Source organism: Trachypithecus francoisi, unplaced genomic scaffold, assembly GCF_009764315.1.
Source record: "Trachypithecus francoisi isolate TF-2019V2 unplaced genomic scaffold, Tfra_2.0 Lachesis_group0, whole genome shotgun sequence".
In the NCBI taxonomy this organism is placed as follows: domain Eukaryota; kingdom Metazoa; phylum Chordata; class Mammalia; order Primates; family Cercopithecidae; genus Trachypithecus; species Trachypithecus francoisi.
Window position 1 is genome coordinate 81113789 of NW_022681453.1, and position 21251 is coordinate 81135039.

A 21251-nucleotide genomic window follows, 5' to 3' on the forward strand; every position below is an offset into this window, starting at 1 on the left:
TTTCCCAGCAGGTAGGAGAAAAACAATCAAGGAGGTGGACAGGATGGGCACCCCATTAGAGCAGCCACACCAAAGCCTGACTTTTTGATGAGAGTACATCAGTTAGAACAACTGTTAAAAGTATCTTCAAAAGTAAAAATATTGTTAAAAGTATTTTTGCTTCAGGATGAATGATGTGGCCTGTGTGATTCAGCGATAAATTCGGAAGCCTTGTCCCTGTTGTGGCTTGCGGCCACATTTCGAATCCATTTTTCAAGTATGTTAAACCCAAGCGCAGCGCAGAGGGCTGCACACGGGGCAGTCACAAACCAAGCTGAATAACCTTGCTGGTGGGGATGTGTTGGATACGCTGCTAATGCCTGTTTGCGACAATACTCGCTAGTCCCGGTGGTGGCGGTGTTCGCAGGTAACAATGTTTACCACCGTTAATGGAATTTGTTTGATTAACCCTGATCAGAGGATGAAAACACTAAAGAACCAAGTGAGAAAGAGGGAAGAGAACCGCATAGGAAACAGCAGAGCGAGTGGACGAGCGGAACGCAGAGCCCGCCAGGACCAAGTGGAAGCTCCCTGCGGGCAAGGACCGGGCCGCCGCCCTGCCCTGGGCGTGGCGGCCTCGGGCTCAGGGACACACTGGAAGCAGCGAGACTCCCCCACACGGAGTGCGCTTCGGGGACAAACGGCCGCGTTCGGTGGAAGTGGGTGCTGGTGAAAGCCTAGAAGGCGTCCGGGTCCACGCGCGCAACCGGACGTCGGGTCCAGGGAGAGACGAGGGCGAGGGCGAGGGCGAGTGCTAGGGCTAGGGCTAGGGCTAGTGCTGGGGCGGCGCGGGCGGGCCTGGCCCCTGAAGCGCGAGGGTGGGAGTGAAAGCAAAGAGGGAAAAAGTAGAGCGATAGGACAGTGGGGCCCAGCGCCGCGCGAAAGGCAGGAACAGACCCGCGGAGAGGGACGGGTGCAAGGAGGTCCACGGCGAGCGTGGGAACACAGGGTTCAGCCTCCTACGGCGGGAGAGCACGCGGACCAGGGGCGGGCGGGTGCGACAGGACGTGACCGGGAAGCGCGGCGCGTGCCACTGCCCTGGAGCAGGCATCTAGTCTCCGTGGAGCGGGCAGGCGGGCCCCGGGTCTGGAGCCTGCGACTGGGGAGGGCGCCACGTCAACGGCCGCGGTTGCGGGGCGGGGCCGAGTGCGCGTGCGCGGCTCTCGCGGGCGGGGAGCAGGCGGGGGAGCGGGCGGGAAGCGGTGGGAACGCGCGTGCGCGCGGCCGGGCAGCCTGGGCAGTGGGTCCTGCCTGTGACGGGCGGCGGCGGTCGGTCCTGCCTGTAACGGCGGCGGCGGCGGCTGCTGCTCCAGACACCTGCGGCGGCGGCGGCGGCGACCCCGCGGCGGGCGCGGAGATGTGGCCCCTGGTAGCGGCGCTGTTGCTGGGCTCGGCGTGCTGCGGTGAGTGGCTCCTCGCTCCCAGCCCTGCGGCTGCTGTCGCTTCGCCCCCGCGGGTGTGTGGGCTGCGCCCCAGCCAGCCCGGCGGCGCCCTGAAAAGAGGGTGGCCGGGGCGCAGAACGCTCGGGCCCCGAGCGCCCGAAGTGCAGACGTGGGAGGGCCCGGCGGGGAATCGGGCGCCCCCTTTCTTCCTCCGTTCCTTTCCCTGGTCGTCTTCTTCCCCCTGGGTGAGAGCGGGGCTCATCTCCTCCACCCGGTTCTCCATCTCCAAATGCACACGCAGAGGAAGACTCTAAACCGCGCACCTCGCGTAAAAATTAACTGGAAAGAAAGGGCGCGATCGGAGGCGAGGGGCTGCAGCTGCCAGGGATCCCCTTCTTTCGCACCCCTCTCCCTTCTCAGTGCTTAGACGCATTTGGGGTTGAGGGAGGGAGTGGGAGGGCCCGGGCCTCTTGCGATGGAAGTGCGCATTTTGGCGAAGTCGGTGAGAAGGGGTTTCTGCCATTTGCCTCCCACATGAACATAGGAGCGAAGAGGACGTAAAGGACACAATTAAGTTTCATTTTCAACTCAGCATTCAATGAGCAGAATCTTCCGGCCGTGTAATTTTTGCTGTAGTTTTTAATCCTAAAAATAAGCTTGCTGGAAACTCTTTCTTTCTCGTGACCCCCACGCCCCATCAGCCACTTGCATACATTCTAAATTGTACGTTGAAGTTTTTCCCACTTTATTTGGGGGAACCGTTTTAAAAGTAATCTGGATTTCGCCTGAAATAGGAAGACAGTAACCTCCAGTCAAAACATGTGCAACAGAATGGGATTTGGTGTCTTTCGACGCCAAAGAACCTCCCCCCCCCCCCCCCACCCGAGCTTTTGGAATCCATTTCGCTTTTGTAAAACGTGTGCTTCGTCTGTAAAAACTGAGCAAGGAATAGAAACATTCGTAGCTCTACAGTGAGTGTCTGTCACACTTCACATCTATAGAGCCTTTTGTGAACTTTTGTAAGATTCAGAATTCAGCTTGAGTACCAGTAACAGCAATTGTTAATTTATCCTAGAATGCTAAATTAATTCAATTTTAAACTGATTATTAGCCTCAGTGTGCCATTCCTAAAGGCTTGTGACTTTAGCTATTTCCAAGATGACCTTAAGTCTCTGTTGACCACTTGAATCAAGATCTCCGTTGTCTAAATGATTGATGTTAGATAGTGTTTCCTGTCATCACGTTTAGTATGCTTGTTGCCTTTACTATCATTATTGCCAAAACTGCTTTCAGAGATGTGTTGTATAATCGCATAATAATTTCAGAACGCTTTCATTGTGATCCAGATATGAAGTGATACAGTATCACTTATTCAAACTGCCTAAATAGTAAAAAGTATAAACCGTATACTATTTTTAAAACAGGTAGGTTAGATTTAAATCAAGTAGATTAGAACTGTTGGAATGGTACTTTGAGTGATAGGATTTATGTTAGGCCTTCTTTAGTAATAGTTAATATCATGTAATTAGCATTCGTTTACACACAATTTTAATGTGTTCGAATCCCTGGAGTCATAGAAATCATTATTTATAGTATTTTATTGTACTTAGTTAATATTCACCTGAAAAACTGCAAAATACAGGCATTATGCAATTGATTTAAGTGTGGACTGTAAAACAGGAAGTGATAGTATTTGTTATAAAATATGTTTTTGTATGTGTTTAATATATAGCTTCGAAAGGGACATGTATGAAGAAAGATGTCTCAGCAAACCGAGGGTTTGAGAGACTGACTTTAGAATCTAGAATGAGTAAGAAGGTCATGGATCTGTACATTCATTTCTGTTGAAGTTTGATTTTGTTTTCAGTTTCATTAATTAAGCCCCAGGAATCAGGGACCTTTCCTGGCACCCTCTACAGTGTTAGTGGCCTTTGTGGTAAAAGAAGTTATCTCAGATACTCATTTCATGCAATGACAAGCAAACTACAAGGCACCTGAATGGTTTGCGAGATGTGGAATGAATTACTATGTTGCGTTCCACTCTGCCCCCACTCATGTCCAATTATACTTTGTTTAAAAGTGCATAGTTTCAGTGGTATTTATTAGCTAGCAAATAAAACCTTAAATAAATAATAATGGTGTTGTGAACTGTCTTTTTAGTGGTTGAATGATTTCTCTTTGTTCAAAATGAGTTTTTTTTGTTTGTTTGTTTTAAATCAGGGTACATATGATTAAATAACATTTTTTTCCATTATCCAAGTCTAGTAGTAATTCGGCTTATTTAAATAAAAATGTTTTCTCTTAAAGAATATATTATTTTTAAATACAAGTTGCCATTTTAAGGAAGTAAATGCCTATTTAACAGTACGTATTTATGGGGCCGCCCCAGCAGTCTAGAGGCAGTGGTTTTTTAAAGCATTACACTAAACACTACCATTAAGGACACTTGCTCATGCTGTCATCTGTGTTTTGGCAGATGTTTTATCTTTGCCACTGAGTTGTTCATGGAGATTTGAAAGGCCAGGTTCTAAAGATGAGAGATAGATGACTTTCCCCCCAAATTGTTGCATATTCTAAATCCAAAATAATCACGCATGTTAGCAAAACTAGATTTGCATTTCATAATATGAATTCAGCTATAGCTAGTATATAGGCATTGTTTTTAATATAGTAATGTTCTTTTTGTGACATAATTTTCAATCACTTTCCCTGTCTTTTAGGTTTCTGCCTACCTTTTTATACAAGATAAACATTTCTATTTTCATATCTTATCTCTCAGTCTGATTTTAATAATATTGTCTTGGGTTATCATGAAGTTACTTTCACTTTGTATACTGATGTAGATATTTCTTCTGTGATAAAAAGAGCAACAATAATAGTGTAGAATCAGTTTTGTTAAACTCATTGTAGTACTGAAGTAGAAAATACAGAGCACCCAGGAAGTTTGATTCTGATATGTCTAGACTAAGACAATAGAATCTGGGGTTTTCCTCTTTATGATTATACAGTGTTAAAACAGAAATCAAGCTATACCCACCTCTGAATATTTCATTCCAAATCCATGGAGCAGTTGCATAAGACTCAGACTCTGGTCAGTCTTATGGTTTGAGATTCAGATTAGGAGAATTAATGTGCATATTTGAATATATATCACACCTGTAGGTTAAAAGATAAAGCAAGGGGTTTGGCAAGTTCAAGGTCTGTCAAAACCACTTTTTCCATTTCAAGCAAGTATGGGCCTATGCTATGCACCAAGCAGATTGCAAAGCCCTCTTTGGCATATAGACAGATTTCAGACAGTATGTCTCTTAATGACTTAAGATGGAGTATATAGACCATAGGGATATCTTGTTTTTATCCCCTGATGGTACTTAGGTGCTTGATAAGGCCATAATTCTGGATGTTATTGACTTTAAACTGCCCTGCCCCTTGTAATTCTAAGTTGGCTTCTTCCATTCTTATATTCTTATAAGGCCACCTTTTATTTATTTATTTTTTTTGAGACAGTCTCGCTCTGTCACCCAGGCTTGAGTGCAGTGGCTCCATCTTGGCTCACTGCAAGCTCCGCCTCCCGGGTTCACGCCATTCTCTTGACTCAGCCTCCCAAGTAGCTGGGACTACAGGCGCCCGCCACCATGCCCGGCTAATTTTTTGTATTTTTAGTAGAGACAGGGTTTCGCCGTGGTCTCGATCTCCTGACCTCGTGATCCGCCCGCCTCGGCCTCCCAAAGTGCTGGGATTACAGGCGTGAGCCACCGCACCCAGCCAAGGTCACTTTTAAATTCATTAGGGGGATTGCTTTGGGTCAGAACTAAGTACAACTTGTGGACACCCCACTCTACCCCAGACCTTTATTTTGGCATTCATTGAGGAAAGATCTGACTTCATCCTTTTTATACATAACCCAATTTAGTTAGAGACTCCAGTTATTCAAGCCAGACACTAGTTCTAAGGGCAAAAGTAGGTAGGATTCCTTTCTGGCACGTATCTTTACTGATGCTCTTTGCTTCTGTACCTTAGAGGCTGCTGAGACTTCTTACCCTATTCCTGAACATCCATTCCCAGCAGATAATTAACTTCCTACTCTACCGCAAAAAATAGTGGTGTGTGGTTTGGACTCCCTCAGCTTCCCTCCCACCATTACTAAACTGATCTATAACATCTTAGGTAACCTTCATCTCATTCTCTTCCCTCATCCAGCGTCAGAAGAAAACCTACTCACCTTTCCAAGGAAGGGACAACCTGTCTACCATCTTTTCACTTATACCATCTTGGAGACTTGCTCAGTCAGCTTAATTCTTCAGTCTTGCATCTTAGATCTTTCCCTCTCCATTGACTCCTTCCCCTTAGCTTGCACACGTGATCGAATTTTACCCCATATTAAAAAATAAAACAAAAAACCTCAAGAACCAAAATGTCCTTGCCCTTGTCCCTGCCTCCACATTGTCAGTTGTTGCCTTCTCTGCTTTCTTACATTGCCAAATTTATTGTAAAAGAATCACTGCCACTTAATATATTTTAAGTGCTTGATAAAGCCATCTTCTTCCTCTTTCGCTTCTCAAACATGGTGTACATCAGATCTCAGTAGTCCATTAACAGATGGAAAGATATTCCCCACAAATATTTAAGTCTCTTTTCTCTATAATTAACCTACCCTTCAACTAGCTATGTATACTATTTTGGTTAACCATTTTAATTTTCCCCTCTTTATCTCCCCTGCTTTCCACAACTAACTTCTGTTGATTACTGTAAGTTTTAGGTCTTCTCTCCAGTTGTTATTTACCTGGACTATTGCAATAGTCTCTTAGATCTCCCTTTCTCTTTTCCCTCGCTGCCCTCAGTCCTTCCTTTACACTGCTGTCAATGTTTTTTTTTTTTTTTTAAATGAAATTAAATCTGCGTGGCTTATGATTGTTTATGTTATCAAGTCTAAACTCAGCATGACATTCAAGGAAGCCCTTTAGAATTTTTCTTAATCGTCTTTTCCAACCTCATTTCCTAGAGCTCACTTAAATAATTCTTTGCTTTCTGTTCTTCACTTTCTGGCTGTACACGTTACTCTGCCTAGAAAGCCCCTTCTTTCCCATAACATTTTTATTCATCCTTTAAGACCCAGTTTAAACATCACCCTCTAGGAAGATCATTCACCCTCTAGGAAGACACATTCTTGTGATTTTTAAGGAACTTTTCTATCCAACCATACAAGTGACTTGAGATTTTCCATGAAAATATGCAGCTTCATGATTTCATAATCAAGTCTATACAAGTGAGAAGCAGTGGCAGGTTCTCTTGAAATATGGAAGAACAGTGTATCTTCTCCCACATGATTTTTAGATTTTTCTTCTATGGAATTTATACTTTAAACTTTTTACATTCACAAGGAATGTATTGAATCCTACTTTCTGGACCCTGTGTTAGATTCTTGGGATACCAAATGAAGACAGTGTCTTACTTTCTGAGCCTGGAGAGATCAGTTAAGTAACATAGTAATTATACAGTAGTAGGTACAGTGACAACATTTGAACACAAGGCAGTGGGAGCAATAAGGAGGGGAAGAATACATTTGAGTAATGGTAGGGAAGGGAAACAAGATTGAACAACTCAACTGCACCTTTGTAAGAAGAGCAAAAGTTAGCAACTGTAGCTGCCATTTATTGAATACTTGCTGTATATGTGAAAGGTGGTACAAAAACATGTTCATTATCTTATTAAATCTTAACAATATCTCTATGAGGTATATACCACCAGTATTCACATTTTATAGATGAGGAAACTGAGGGGCAGAGGTAAGTAACTTACCTAAGGTTATACAGCTAAGAAGTGCATGAGCTGAGTCTTAAACCAGGGTCTGACCCCTAAATGTGTGCTCTTAACTATTATACACCCTATGTACTCAGTGGGGTAATAGTGTATAATAGTTAAGAGGCTATTTAGGCTTGAGGAACAGTATGTGCTAAGGCATGGGGATGAGAGTGCATTTGCATAGTCATGGAATTGCAGTAAGGTCATTATGATTGGAGCTTAGAGTGGAAATGAGGGAGTACAGGAGGTGGGGCTGGAAAGGATCTTGAAGGACCTCGTTTGTATTCCATGCTAATGTACTTAGAATTTAGCCTGAAAAGGGTTGAGGGTGTTGTTAAAGTATCTTAGGCAAAGGAGTGCACATTTGCATTTAGAACAGTTATTTTGGGAACTGTAGAAAATACGTCAGGGCCAGGATGGAGAAACCTTGAGGATGGAGGCAGGGAGCTGGTTAGGAGGGTATGGCAGTAGTTCGAGGGAGAGGATGAGTGTCTAATTCATTCATTCAACAGACATTGGATTTAGGAACTATTAATTAGGTTGAACCTACAAAGAATTCTCCATGGCTAAGGAGAGGGAGGAATCTAACATGATTCTTAGGTCCAGGTCTGGTTCACTGGTAGATGATAGAAAATGCTTTAGCAAAGTGATTTAGGCTGAGGGTAAGAAGTGGGGGTACATAAGTTTTTGGACATACTGACTTTGAAGTAACTGTATTATATCCAAGTGGAAGTGCGCAGCAGACAGTTGGCTGTCCAACATCTGCAGTTGAAAAGAAAGGCGGTGCATGATTAAGTTTTTTATTTAAAAGTTTGCAGGTGAAGAAAACCATGGGAGTCAGGGAAAATACTGGGGGGCAGAGGGTGCTGAATCGGAAGCCGTTAGGGACACTAACATTTAGTGTGAATCAAGGAATAGATTTCAACAAAGAAAACAAACTAGGATGGGGTGGACCAAGCAGGAGGAAATTCATAATCAGGAGATACCATGGAGGCCAAGAGAGAAGAGCAAGAAAGAAACCACCCACTGGCTCAAGAACTGTGGAAAAGTCAAGACAGAAAGTGAACCATGCATATTTGATTTTTCACAAGGGATTGGTGGTGACTTTGGCAAGAGCTGTAGTAGTGAAGAAATAGGGGTGAATGGGTGGAGGCCGGTAACAGATTTAAGGATTGAATTGGAAGTGAGGAAATGCTTATAGATTGTTAATTTGGGATGCTAGGGAAGAGAGAGACAAGTATGAGGGATTTTATTTTTTTTAAGTTGGCGAATATTCAAGCAATTTTTAAAGACACACACAAAACACCTTGTAAATGGAATGGGGGATGTGGGAGGCTGATAATCAACTAAGGGAAGTCCTTGAGGAGACTGATAGGTATGGAGCAGAAATGGAAACTAGCTCTCAGGTGATGGGATTCATTTCTGAAAAGGAAGCAAAAAAAAAAAAAAAAAACGGTGTGGATAGTTGGGGTTGCAGGTAAGTTTATAGGCAAGGAGTATTGGAAGCTTCAGGATTCTCCTCTGAAGGATTCAGTTTGTATTAAATAGGGAGACAGGACTGTTAGAGAGTATGGGATAAAGGGCAAAAGGGAGTAATTTAAGAGTTGTTAAAAAGAAGAGAACATTTACATGAAACATGTAAAAGGATAAAGATTGAAGGCCTGGAGGAGCAGGGACTATGACATTCTTCTGTTTTTGCCTAGTAGCAACACAAATTTTCTTAGAAATCTGTAAGACCGATTACTCTTCTGCCCATCCATAAGGACGTTATCCATACAGAGAAGATAACACTTGTAACCTTGTATTATATAAAGTACTTATCATCGCCCATATGAGAATTGTAAGCTCCTAAAAGATAATAACTATATTTTTTCATTGCTGTATGCCCACATCCTGTCACAATATTTCATCACAGGTAATTCTCAACAAATGTTGGCTGCATTTTTAAAATTTCTAACCTGAACTTGTGTGCTATGACCACCATGGATTGAGTCTTCTCTGCCACTACAATGCTGTTTTCTAGACTGTGATCTGCGATGGTTTGGGCTGATAGTCTATATTCACCAGTACTTGTACAGTTGCAATGAAGGTTTCAAGTCTAATACTTTTGGCATTTGATATAAAATTATTTTCCCATTGTATTTGCTAGTTTATCTATAACTCTGGCATTCCTCTTGGTTACATTTGTCTACTATCTGATTTAGACTACTATAAGCATTATTTTGTTTATTCAGAGTTTTCTTATTCATGTTAATTATCTGTGTTTCTTTATTTGCTCTCTACATTTTAAATAGTTTCTTCACTTTGCTGTTTTATGAGAAGGCAGTAGGCAAAAGGAAGAAACCCCAAATCAGACAGTTTTACTGCTTAATAGTTTTTTAATGCATCTTATTATAGAGATTGAAGTTGTAGTTAACAGCTAGAGTGATATTTTTGGCCTGCCCTTATTTATTAATTACTAGTGCAAAGGTTATTCAAATTATGGTTTATCCAGGTCAATTTTACTGTTATTTTTACTAATAGCATTTATTCTACTTAAATTGCTTCAGCTATAAAATATTTTTATTATAACAAATAATGCAGTGCAATTATTGCTTTCTGTATTCCTTTGAAAATTCATTCTCTAAACATTTATGAAATTGTGGATTGTTCACCAACTACTTCTTACTTACTTAATTAAAGCCTTTGCAAAAAGTTTCATAGGATAACTGAGTTCATTTGTACCTCTTTTTTTTAAAGAATAATCTCTAAAAAGTCAAACCATGATGTATGCAAATATAAAATGAAAATGTGTCAAAGATTTTATTTTACTCATTAATTAACAAGCAAACCAGCAAGAAGGCAAAACCCTTTTAAAAGAAAATTGGAAAAACAGACACTTTTATAGGCAATCAAGAATGCCTAAGTGAATTTGCTAATAAATGCAAAATTGGTCAACATCCTCAGGGCAATAAAATGTAATCTTTTGGAGTCCTCTCTTCCACCAGGTGGAAATCAATTGCAGAACACGATTTATTTTTATCTCTAGGGACACCAATCCATTTGAATTACCTTCAGTTTTCTACAACTTATGAAACTGTAAAACAGCCCAAAGTCAGTGAAAGGCGCAGGCTTCTATAGAGTCAGGTAATTCCACAGGGTCTGTTAGACATTGCCCAGCACTTCACTGAAAGAATACCCAGTAATCTTTGTATCCCTTTCAAAATCTTTACCATATTTTCTGATACTTTCCTGCCTTTGTAATTTGAACATCTTCACCCCCTTTTTCTTCTCTTGTATACTACGTTCTCTCTCCCTCAGTGTTTCTCTCTCAGGGGAAAGAATTCACAATTCCAAGTTTTAAAGAATGCAACAGAAGTCCAGGTTTTGCCTTGGGCTTCCTAATATTTGAGTGGCTAGAAATGTATAAAACTGGTAAGAGATGAGCTGTGGATGCCCATAATGTAGGTTCAGACTGCAGTTTCCCAGAAATATAACCATTTGGACTAGTCAAAGAAGGTCCATATCATTACATTAAAATGCCAGATTATCTAGTTTTTATAGTATCGCCCTACATTTTTACAGTATAGTATTGTTTAGAGAGCACTTGCCGCTATATTTTCCACGTTAATGCTCAACACAGTTCTGTGAAGTAGCCCAGTGTTTGTTTTTGATCCTCCTATTTAAGAGATCCTCCTATTTTAGAGAGTAAATCAAGGCATAGAAAAGTGAGTTGCTTAAGGCAGCATATTAAAAAGGGGTAGAAATAGAATTTTTACTCGGGTGTTTTGAACATTATCCAGTACATATTCCACTATGCATCCTTGCATTCAATTCATGGGGTATTTATTGAATAAACATTGTGTTCTTACAATAGAAACATTCTATGCCTCTGATTTTTATTCCAGTTTATGTAGAAGGAAATCTTAATTGTAAACTATTAACAAAGTTGATATTTTATTTGTATTTGTTAGTAATTTGTGTTTTGTTTTTGTTTCTATTTTGAGGGGAAGGCCAAGTAGCTACTTAGATAAAAGAATTGCTGAGTGGCTGAAGAATATGGAAGACAACTATAATTCCTACACATTCTTGTACGTTTTAGTTGAACAATGAGTGATTACATTTATTTACCCAGTCCTTCTTCTATAAGGCAACAACTGATAGTTTATCCTATTGAGAAGTATTGAAAGGATGCTTGTTAGCAGTAACTGCTCTTGGTTTCAACTTGTATCTACTTAGCTTTTTCGCTGTTTTGTGGTTTCTTGGAGGAAGAATACCTGTAATACACATTTGGAGATTGTTGTTCTGTAGTGTCAATGAAATGTAGGGATGGGAAGATGTCATTCAAGACTCCCATACAAAATGTCTATTGCTGCCCATATTTTGCAATGGGAAAGTAGCCACAGATATTGGGTTTTTTTCCTCATTAGTATTTTAGGATTTTCCATCCTAGTGGAAAGATATGATTTGATTCATCCTGTTTACTGGGTATATTATAGTACAGTAGAAGCTGCCACTTTTTTGGGAAATGCAGCATAAGGGTAAAGATAAATTTCATACCAGTTCAGCAAGTTCTATTTAGCAATGTATTGAAGCTGAGACTGAATAAAATATTTGGTTTGATTTTCTGTTCAAAATTTTACCTTGATAAGTACAATATTTTTCTATATATATCAGTAGGCAGTAATGATTACTTCACAGCTTCGGAAGCCAGATACTACACCTGCATGTTCTAACATAGTTGCTGAATTTATTCCCAAGATGCATGTAATGTATACTTTGTATTATTGAGAATGAATAAAGAAAAGTCATAATGATGCCTTCCAGCTGTGCAAGTTAATATTAAAATATAATTTGTTTCCGTGTTTCACCTAATAGGTCTTCTTCATTGCTATACTGTTTACTTAAGTGAACAATGGAAATGTTGCTGTTTATCTTAAGGATTTGTAACTTAAGATCTTACAGTACAGACTTCTATAACTAATGAAATATTTTTCTTTTTCCTTTCCAGGATCAGCTCAGCTACTATTTAATAAAACAAAATCTGTAGAATTCACGTTCTGTAATGACACTGTCGTCATTCCATGCTTTGTTACTAATATGGAGGCACAAAACACTACCGAAGTATATGTAAAGTGGAAATTTAAAGGAAGAGATATTTACACGTTTGATGGAGCTCTAAACAAGTCCACTGTCTCCACTAACTTTAGTAGTGCAAAAATTGAAGTCTCACAATTACTAAAAGGAGATGCCTCTTTGAAGATGGATAAGAGTGATGCTGCCTCACACACAGGAAACTACACTTGTGAAGTAACAGAATTAACCAGAGAAGGTGAAACGATCATTGAGCTAAAATACCGTGTTGGTAAGACTTCTATGAAAGTTCCTTTTTTTATTTGTCCTGGTACAACCTGATCCTCTTTCGAGAGGAGGCCAAATGGGGATAGGTACTCCTTTGAATCAAAAAGCAGGCTATTAATAATAAATGTTGATGTAATGTTTAGCAGGTTTAAGGTTGTGATTTCTATCCTATTTGTTAGTCTACTTTTCACAGTAAAACACATTTACTGTTTAATTTGTATTACTTGTTAATTTGTATATTGGGTGGTTCTCAAACTTTTGGTCTAAGGACCATTCTATTTGGGTGATTGGTCCTGGGGTAATGTACTCTTCATTTCTGTTTGCCGCCATCCAAATACTTTCTTTCCTGTGACTAATTTTAAAGTCTCTTTCCAATTATTCAGACTTCTGGTATTTTTTTTTTTTTAACCTTACACTTTGACCAAGGGTTGGCAAGTCCCAGCCATGCTTCCTCTGGAGAGAATAGAGGAGAATCAGGAGATTAAATCACATTATCATGGATGATTTCTTCAGATTTTCTGTGCTTAGCCTTACTTTGGTCTTCTTTTTCTCGGCCAAAATATGAGAGAGGTAGGGATTCAAATTAATTTATTCAAATTCAGACTTGATTATAGCACCATGATTCTGCCCTTTTTGTCACAAACTTGGGTTGGTGAGGTGTAGAAGGTAGTAAAATTAGCTGAATAGTCTCCTCTCTTTCCTCTTTCCTGCTGTGCTAGCTGAGTTCTTCAGCCCCATATGAGTCTGTTCTTTCTGTTTTGAAATCTCTGTTTAAAATTACCTGTCGTATTATCCATCATGGGTTAACCACATTCTGAGAACCTTAACTATGGTTAGCTTCAGTTCTGTTCAGTTGGATCAACTATTTGTCTAGCTTTTGTAAAATAATCTGCTACCAGATTAGGAATGGGGTGTTTGGTTTGATGAAATGTTTGGACATTGCTTAGGATTGAGAATCAGGAGGTCTGAGTTATAGCCCCTGTTCAGCAACTTACTATTCACCTGTGTGATCTTGAGAAGGTACTTAACCGAATCCAAGTGACCTCATGTCCAAGAGATTACAATAGATACTTGCTTTTATGTATTCTATAGTCTAATGAGCATCAAATGAGATCCCATGTAAACATGTTTTTTTGTAAACCAAAGTGTGTTGTAAACGTTCGTTGTTTTCCTGGGATGTTTATTTTGCGAAGGAAGGTATCAAGTTGTTGAAGTTAGCCTGGAGCATTGTGAGAGGGATTTGTGTGCCGTGAGGAATATGCAGGGAATGGCTCCGAGTAGGCAAGGAGAATTTGAAAGGTGTTTCTGCTAAGAAATCTCTCCTACCTTGTAGCTTTTACTAGTGATATTAATTTGGGCCAAGGAGCTTTTTTTGTTGTTGTTAAGTATACCTTTCAGGAAGGGTGTAATCAGTCAGTCATATGCACTGTGGCTAACTGGAGTTAGATCATCTAATACCTAGTTGAAATTTTTCTGAGGGAAGGTACAGTTTTGTGGAAATGAAAGAATAAGACATGGGGGAACAGTAACTTTGGGGGGTAATATAGGTCACTGAGAGGTAAACTGGAAAACTCAAGATACGAGATTTGAAAGGCCAGAAGATGAAATGAAGATGGAAGAGAAAGGAATGTCAGGATCTGAGAAGAAAGCAGTTTATTATTTTGCATGTGATTGAAAGATTGTTTTATCTTTCTTTGTTTTCCAAATATCCTATAAAAATAAGAACTAGACTTATTTTGGGGGCCATTAAAAGGAGAAAGTGTTGTTTTTGTTTAGATGAACAGAGGCAAGATGGTGCACTTCCGGGTTCTTCTTCACCAACTTTCCCTGCACGCGCGAAAATGCAGCCGGCGACCCGGGAAGGTGCAGACCAACTAGGCATGCGCCAGGTGATATCAATCCGAAGAGACCAAGATTTACCTGGTCGCACCTGCAGAACGCCCCCTGACACGCCCGTGCCCCGCCTATTGCCCTCCCACTCCTAGAAAAGCTGCTCCGGAGGGATGCCACGCATGGCCTTCCTCAGTCCTCCACTCCTGTCGGGATGTCAGGACTGCAGGAACTCCGTCCGAGAGCCCCACCGGGGGACTCTGTCTGCCTTCTTTGCTGGAGGCTGACAGACCTCTTCCCCACACCTTAGGTGACCCAAATAAACTTGCAGTTTTGCTCCTACACTTGCCTACTCGCTGGTTCTTTTGTGCCCGCTCTGGTGGTCTTAGAAAAACAAATCAGTTGGTGCCGAAACCCGGGAGGAGACCCCTCCTCAGGCCTCTAAGGGTTGAGGAACCTCCTCCTGCTTCCATGCGGCAGACGGACCAGGACCTGAGACCCGCTTCCCTCACTCTCACGGCCTCTCTGGGGTAAGTGCCCTTGTCTCCTCTTTACCTCCCTCGGCCAAAATCCTGCGCAGGTCTGAGGTCCATTTGGAGCCACCAAGTGGCTCGGGAGACCCGTTCAGGACGGAGACGTCCGCCTGAAGGTAATCTCCACTTTGGCTCCATGAGCCTCCAGTCTGTCTCTGCTGGTTCCAAAGGACGCTTTGAAGCCAGGCAGGGATCCATTTCCATTTCCATTGTGTCCATTGTGTCGGTAAAGAGGAAACAAACGGGAAACCCCCCAGTCCAAATTTCCAAAGAGCACCCCCTTAGGGTGCCTCCTAGCCAATTTAAAAACCTTACAGCTCGAACAAGACCTTAGGAGGAAGCGGTTAATTTTCCTTTCCACTGTGGCGTGATCGACCTCAGCAATTTCTGCCAGTGGCTAGGCAAGCGGTCTGAAATTAATTACATACAAGGCTTTTGGGCCTTACGCTCTCGTCCTAACCTGCCCTATACTCCTCCTTCTCTCCCCGCTCTCTCCACCCCCTACCTTCCTGCCCAGACTCCTCCTCCTCCCCCCATCCAGACTCCTCCTTCCTCCTCCTTATCTACTAGTAATCCACTCGGTCCCGTGCCTCCTTCAGGGCCGCCAACTGGCTGTCTTGAGTCTCCTGTCTCTGCACACACCCGCTTTAAGTGCCCTGCTGATGCCTCCACTCCTGCCCCACACCCTCCTACAGTGTTAGCGCCTTTGCGAGAGGTGGCTGGGGCGGAGGGGGTAGTCAGAGTACATGTCCCTTTTTCATTGGCTGATCTTTCCAAAATTGAGAAGCGTTTTGGGGGATTTCTCAGCTAATCCCACCATCTACATAAAGGAATTTAGATACTTTTGTCAGGCCTATGACTTAACTTGGCATAACCTCCAGGTTATCCTAACCTCTACCCTAAACTGACTGAGGTTCTAACCCAGTATACCCGGTTAGATCCGGCCTCCCCCGCAGGGGCCACCATTTTGGTGTCTTATTTCATTTCTCAATCAGCTCCTGACATTCGTAAAAAACTTCAAAGGTAGAGGATGGTCCTCAGACACCAATACAAGACCTGGTTAAATTAGCCTTTAAGGTCTATAACTCCAGAGAGGAGACGGCAGGCTCGCCTCAAACAGAAGTTACAGCTCCTAGCAGCGGCTTTACAGCCCAGTCATAACCCCAGGCCAGAGAGTACACACTCCGCAGACTCCAAGGCTACGAAAGGAGCCTGCTATAAGTGCGGCAAGGCAGGACACTATGCCAACAGGTGTCCGCAAGGTCCCCGAGCCCCAACGCAGCCTTGCTATAAGTGCAAGGCGTCAGGACATTGGGCCAGTGAATGTCCTAACCCTCGTCCACCAGCAGCCCCCCTGCCCTGCTTGCCAGCAGGGAGGACACTGGAAGTCTGATTGCCCCACCCTGAGAAAAGGTGCTGCGTCTCCACGTGACCCCCTTTCCCAGGATCCTGGGAGCTCCTTCCAGCTCCTACATCTGGACGACAACTACAACTGAAGGTGCTGTGACTCGGGACCCCCATCACCCTCGCAGAGCCACGGGTAACTCTCCTGGTAGCGAGTAAGACAATCAATTTTTTAATCAACAGCGAGGCTACCTATTCTGTTTTGCCGTCCTTCTCTGGACCTAGCCTTCCATCCAATATCTCTGTAGTAGGAGTAAGCGGAAAGCCATCCACTCCACAAAAACTCCACTCCTTAATTGCTGCCTGGCCAACAACTACTCTGCGCACTCGTTCCTCATTCCCAGCTAAAAAGGGCCCCTACCGAAAGCAATCAGTGGAAATCAGTTTGGCTTTCCCCTACTCGCCTCAAACTTACTAAATTTTCTTAACTATCTCATACTCCTCAACCTTGCTGGGACCTTCCTTCTGGGTTTTGCCCCTATTCCAACAAATGCTTCCATTCCTCGTTCCTATACTAATACTGTGCCTTATTTTATTCTTCATCGGTACGTCCAAATGCCAACCATGGGCCCCGACCTTAACACCACCCCTTAACAGCAGGAAGTAGCCAGACAGACCACGGCGCCCCTTATCACTATTACCAATAAAAGGTTGGACTGTTTGGATGAACGGAGGCAAGATGGTGCACTTCCGGGTTCTTCTTCACCAACTTTCCCTGCACGCGCGAAAATGCAGCCGGCGACCCGGGAAGGTGCAGACCAACTAGGCATGCACCAGGTGATGTCAATCCGAAGAGACCAAGATTTACCTGGTCGCACCTGCAGAACGCCCCCTGACACGCCCGTGCCCCGCCTATTGCCCTCCCCCCCCAGAAAAGCCACTCCGGAGGGACGCCACACTCGGCCTTCCTCAGTCCTCCACTCCTGTTGGGATGTCAGGACTGCAGGAACTCCTTCCGAGAGCCCCACCGGGGGACTCTGTTGGCCTTCTTTGCCGGAGGCTGACAGACCTCTTCCCCACACCTTAGGTGACCCAAATAAACTTGCAGTTTTGCTCCTACACTTGCCTACTCGCTGGTTCTTTTGTGCCCGCTCTGGTGGTCTTAGAAAAACAAATCAGTTTTATTATAGAGAATGTAGAAAATTCTACCAGAGTTTGAGACATTTGGCTTTGCATCCATTTTAATTTTTTGAAATAATGATTTATAGGATGATTCAAAGATAGAGAGGTTCCATGTGCCCTTCACCCAGTCCCCCCAATGGTTTCCTCTTATGTGACAATAACACAATATGAAAATCAGGAAGTTCACAATGGTGCAGTGTGTGAATGGTTCTCTCTCATTTTATCACGTGTATATTTGCATATAACAATCAGGACATAGACCTATCCATCATCACAAACATCTCCCTCATGCTTATTCTTAACTAGTCATACCACCACCTCCCACTGTCCCTAACCTGGCAAGCACCAATTTGCCCTCCATATCTATAATTTTGTCATTTCATCAATACTATATAAATGGAATGATACAGGATGTGACCTTTTGAGGGCTTTTTCATTCAGCACAATGCCCTTGAGATCTATTCGAGTGACTGCGTCTATCAATAGTTTTTTTTTCTTTCTTTTTTTTGCTGAGTAGTAGTCCCTAGTATGAATATATCGCAGTTTGTTTAATCATTTACCTACAGTAGGACATTTTGGTGGTTTCCAAGTTTGGGCTGTTACAAATGAAACTGCTATGCACAATTGTGTACAGTTTCTTGTGTAGACACAGTTTTCATTTCTGTGGGATAAATGCTCAGAAGTATGGTTACTGGGCTGTCTGGTAAGTATATGCTTAGTTTTTAAAGAAACTGCCAGACTTTTCCAGGGTGGCTATTTCATTTTACATTTCCATCAACAGTGTAAGAGTGATCTAGTTTCTCCACATCCTCAGCAATATCTGGTACCACTATGTTGTAACCATTTTTAACTGAAAAAAACAACAAGCAAACAAACAAACAAAAAACAGTTAAAAACTTATCTGCACAAAAAGTTAAGTGGGGCAGGACTCTTACTATGGAGAATTTTACCTGTTACGGACTTTGAGGATTTAGGCATTAGAAACCATTTTTACTATGTTGTGATTTTTGCAAATACAGGCATACATGAGAAGCAGAATTTACTCAATAGAGAAGTGAATTATACTTAATAGAACGCAGATAATAGTGACCGTTCTTTGTGCCTTTTTTTATTTTTTGGAGGACTAGGACTGAATACATGGAAACACTATAAGATACAGGTTTATGTACCTCTGTGCCTATGTATAGTATAGTCCACTGGAAGGAACACTGTACTTGAATTTACAAAGCTGTTTTCTAGACGTCACTGTTTTCTAGACTTCACTGTTTTCTAGACGTCACTGTTTTCTAGACTTCACTGTTTTCTAGACTTCACTGTTTAATAGCTTAAAAAAAGTTAGATAAGAAACTCAACCTATCTGGCCCTCAAATTTTTCTTAGTACAATAAAGATGTCATCACCATGGAAATGTTTGAGATATAAATAATATCTCTCTTACTTAACAAAATTTTACTAAGTGCCTACCATGTGTCAGGTACCATGCTAGGCATCACAGATTCCATGATGAGGAAGACATCATTGCTGATTTCAAGGAAGTGGTTGCAGTACAAATATGTAAAGTGACCTAACATTTATTTGCACATGTGCCACATACTTTATGTAAGTCGTGTCCTGTTATCCTCTCAAGAACTCTAGGAGATAGATGGAGGTCTTACCATTTAACAAACAGGGAAGCAAAAGAGATTCAAGGTTGTTCAAGGTCAGAGTAATAGCCAGGAATTACACCTAGATCTCTTTGGCATCAAAACCCAGTATTTTTACCACCATAGTATGTGGTTCATGTGACAACACTTTGTAAATAACTAAATACTAAATGCAAGTAATAGTAATCATAAAATTTGTCATTAATATTTCTATTCTATTAGCAATACAAAAACTTGAAAACTTAAAATTTATTTTTCTCTAAGCTATTAAGAGTTTTGTTTAGAAAGGTCAGTTCAAGTTCCACAGAGTTGCCAATTCCATTATTATCAACAAGACATACAGTCTGTTCATGATGAAGACATGAAGGCATTGCAAGATCTTTGTATTAGTTTTCTAGTGCTGCATAACAACTACAAATACAACAGCTTGAAACAATACTCATTTTTTAGTTCACAGTTTTGTAGGTGGCAAGCCTGGTCATGGCATGACTGGGTTCTCTGATCAAGGTCTTGAAAGACTAAAATCAAGGTGTTGCCCAGGGCATACTTCCATTTGGAGTTTGGGGTCTTGTTCTAGGCTCACATAATTATGGCAGAATTCAATTCCTTGTGATTGTAAGACTGAGGTCCCTGTTTGTTTGCTAAATATCTGCCAGGGAATTCTAGCAGCTCCTAGAGATTGCCCTCATTGCTTGCCCCCTGGCCCCTTGCATATTTAAAGCCAGCAAAGGAGAATCTTCCTCTTGTTGAATCCCTCTCACATACTGAGTTTATGAGAGGAAGAACCCAGACCCTTTTAAGAGAACACCTGATTAGGTCAGCTCTCTCTCCCTCAAAAATAATCTCTCTTAAAGTCAGCTCATTCGGGATCTTAATTACGTCAGCAAACTCCCTTTTGCTAGGTGGTATAAGCACGGAAATGAAATCCAATACATTCATAGTCTCAGTCTCCCACACACAAGGGGAGGGAAGTATAAAAGATGCATGGCTAGGGCAGTGGTTTTGGGACCACCTTAGAATTCTGGGTTTGATTAAATAAATAATGGGACTGTAGCCTAGCAAGTCAACACATCAAAAAAAGCCACTACAATCCTGAAACATCAAGTAAAAATTTGGTTTGCATTTTAGTATTGTAAATGTTACTGTGGGGTGTGTGTGTGTGTGTGTGTATGTGTGTGTAACCTGGTGTTCCCTGTGTTTGTGGAGGTTTGAAGGAGACACTTTGTTGATGGAAATGGTGTTCACTTTTTTAGGTTGTCTCATTTTTGTACAGTGGTAAGACAAATGAGGTCCTGGGTTTTAATAACACTTAAGCTTGGAAGTAAAAATTAGACACTCGTTCATAGGGTACACCCTTGTAATATCACTTCTTTGCCTTTCCACTAGCAAGAAATTCATTTTCGTGGAAGCCATTCTGCCTGTCCAGGAATTGGAGGAGAGTGATAGACACAGTTGTCAGCCATAGCTTGGGTAGAATAAGGATGTGAATGTTCTTGGCCTTTCTTTATTAATCTTGTGATGGAAAAATATCTGACGTTGTTTAGTCCATTTTAAGCTTAATTTATGTTCTTAGTGGCATAGAAATCCAGAGCTGAAAGAAGTATCATGTCTTACTCTCCCCTTGAGAAACAAGAGTTAACGTCATCTGACAATACTACCATAACAAATCAATAGATTAACAGGCATGCAAGTGTCTTTATATAAAACGTTGGTTTTTTTCTCCCAGCATCTCAATTGGTTCTTAAATATCTAATTCAGTGATCCTCAAATTTTTCCCACTGTAACAAATTAGAGAGAGGAGGAACACGTTCATCAGTGACCATGGCTCAAATCCAGCAGAAATGTGCAACAGTGATTTCAAACTGAGAGAATTATGGATGCTCTTCTCCATTGCTTGCCCTCCCCATCCCCTACACACACCAGGGAACAATTTAAAATCCTGGCACAATAGTGAGAAGGGAGAGTGACAAACTGATAAGTTTCAGTTAAGAATCACTTAGGGTGGGTGTGGCAGCCCACGCCTGTAATCCCAGCACTTTGGGAGGCTGAGGCAGGTGGATCACCTGAGGTCAGGAGTTTGAGACCAGCCTGGCCAACATGATAAAACCCTGTCTCTACCAAAATTACAAAAATTAGCTTAACACAATAAATATGTGG

At 41.9% G+C, this 21251-nt stretch overlaps 1 protein-coding gene across 8 annotated transcripts in view; it reads left to right on the forward strand.

The window, feature by feature from the left end:
• The first annotated feature begins 286 nt into the window (after positions 1-286).
• The window catches only part of CD47 (CD47 molecule), a 49430-nt gene continuing 28465 nt past the window's right edge, over positions 287-21251 (forward strand). For 3 of the 8 annotated variants that reach the window (XR_004437123.1, XR_004437124.1, XM_033211367.1), the window contains exons 1-2: positions 729-1442; positions 12214-12567. Coding sequence is in view for 6 of the 8 variants with exons in the window: in XM_033211367.1 (XP_033067258.1) it covers positions 1397-1442; positions 12214-12567 (400 nt within the window). In the remaining 2 variants the exon portion in view is untranslated. Of the gene's footprint in view, positions 407-728; positions 1443-11209; positions 11294-12213; positions 12568-21251 lie in introns of those variants that run through there. The other 5 variants (XM_033211365.1, XM_033211368.1, XM_033211369.1 and 2 more) reach the window with 3 other exon arrangements.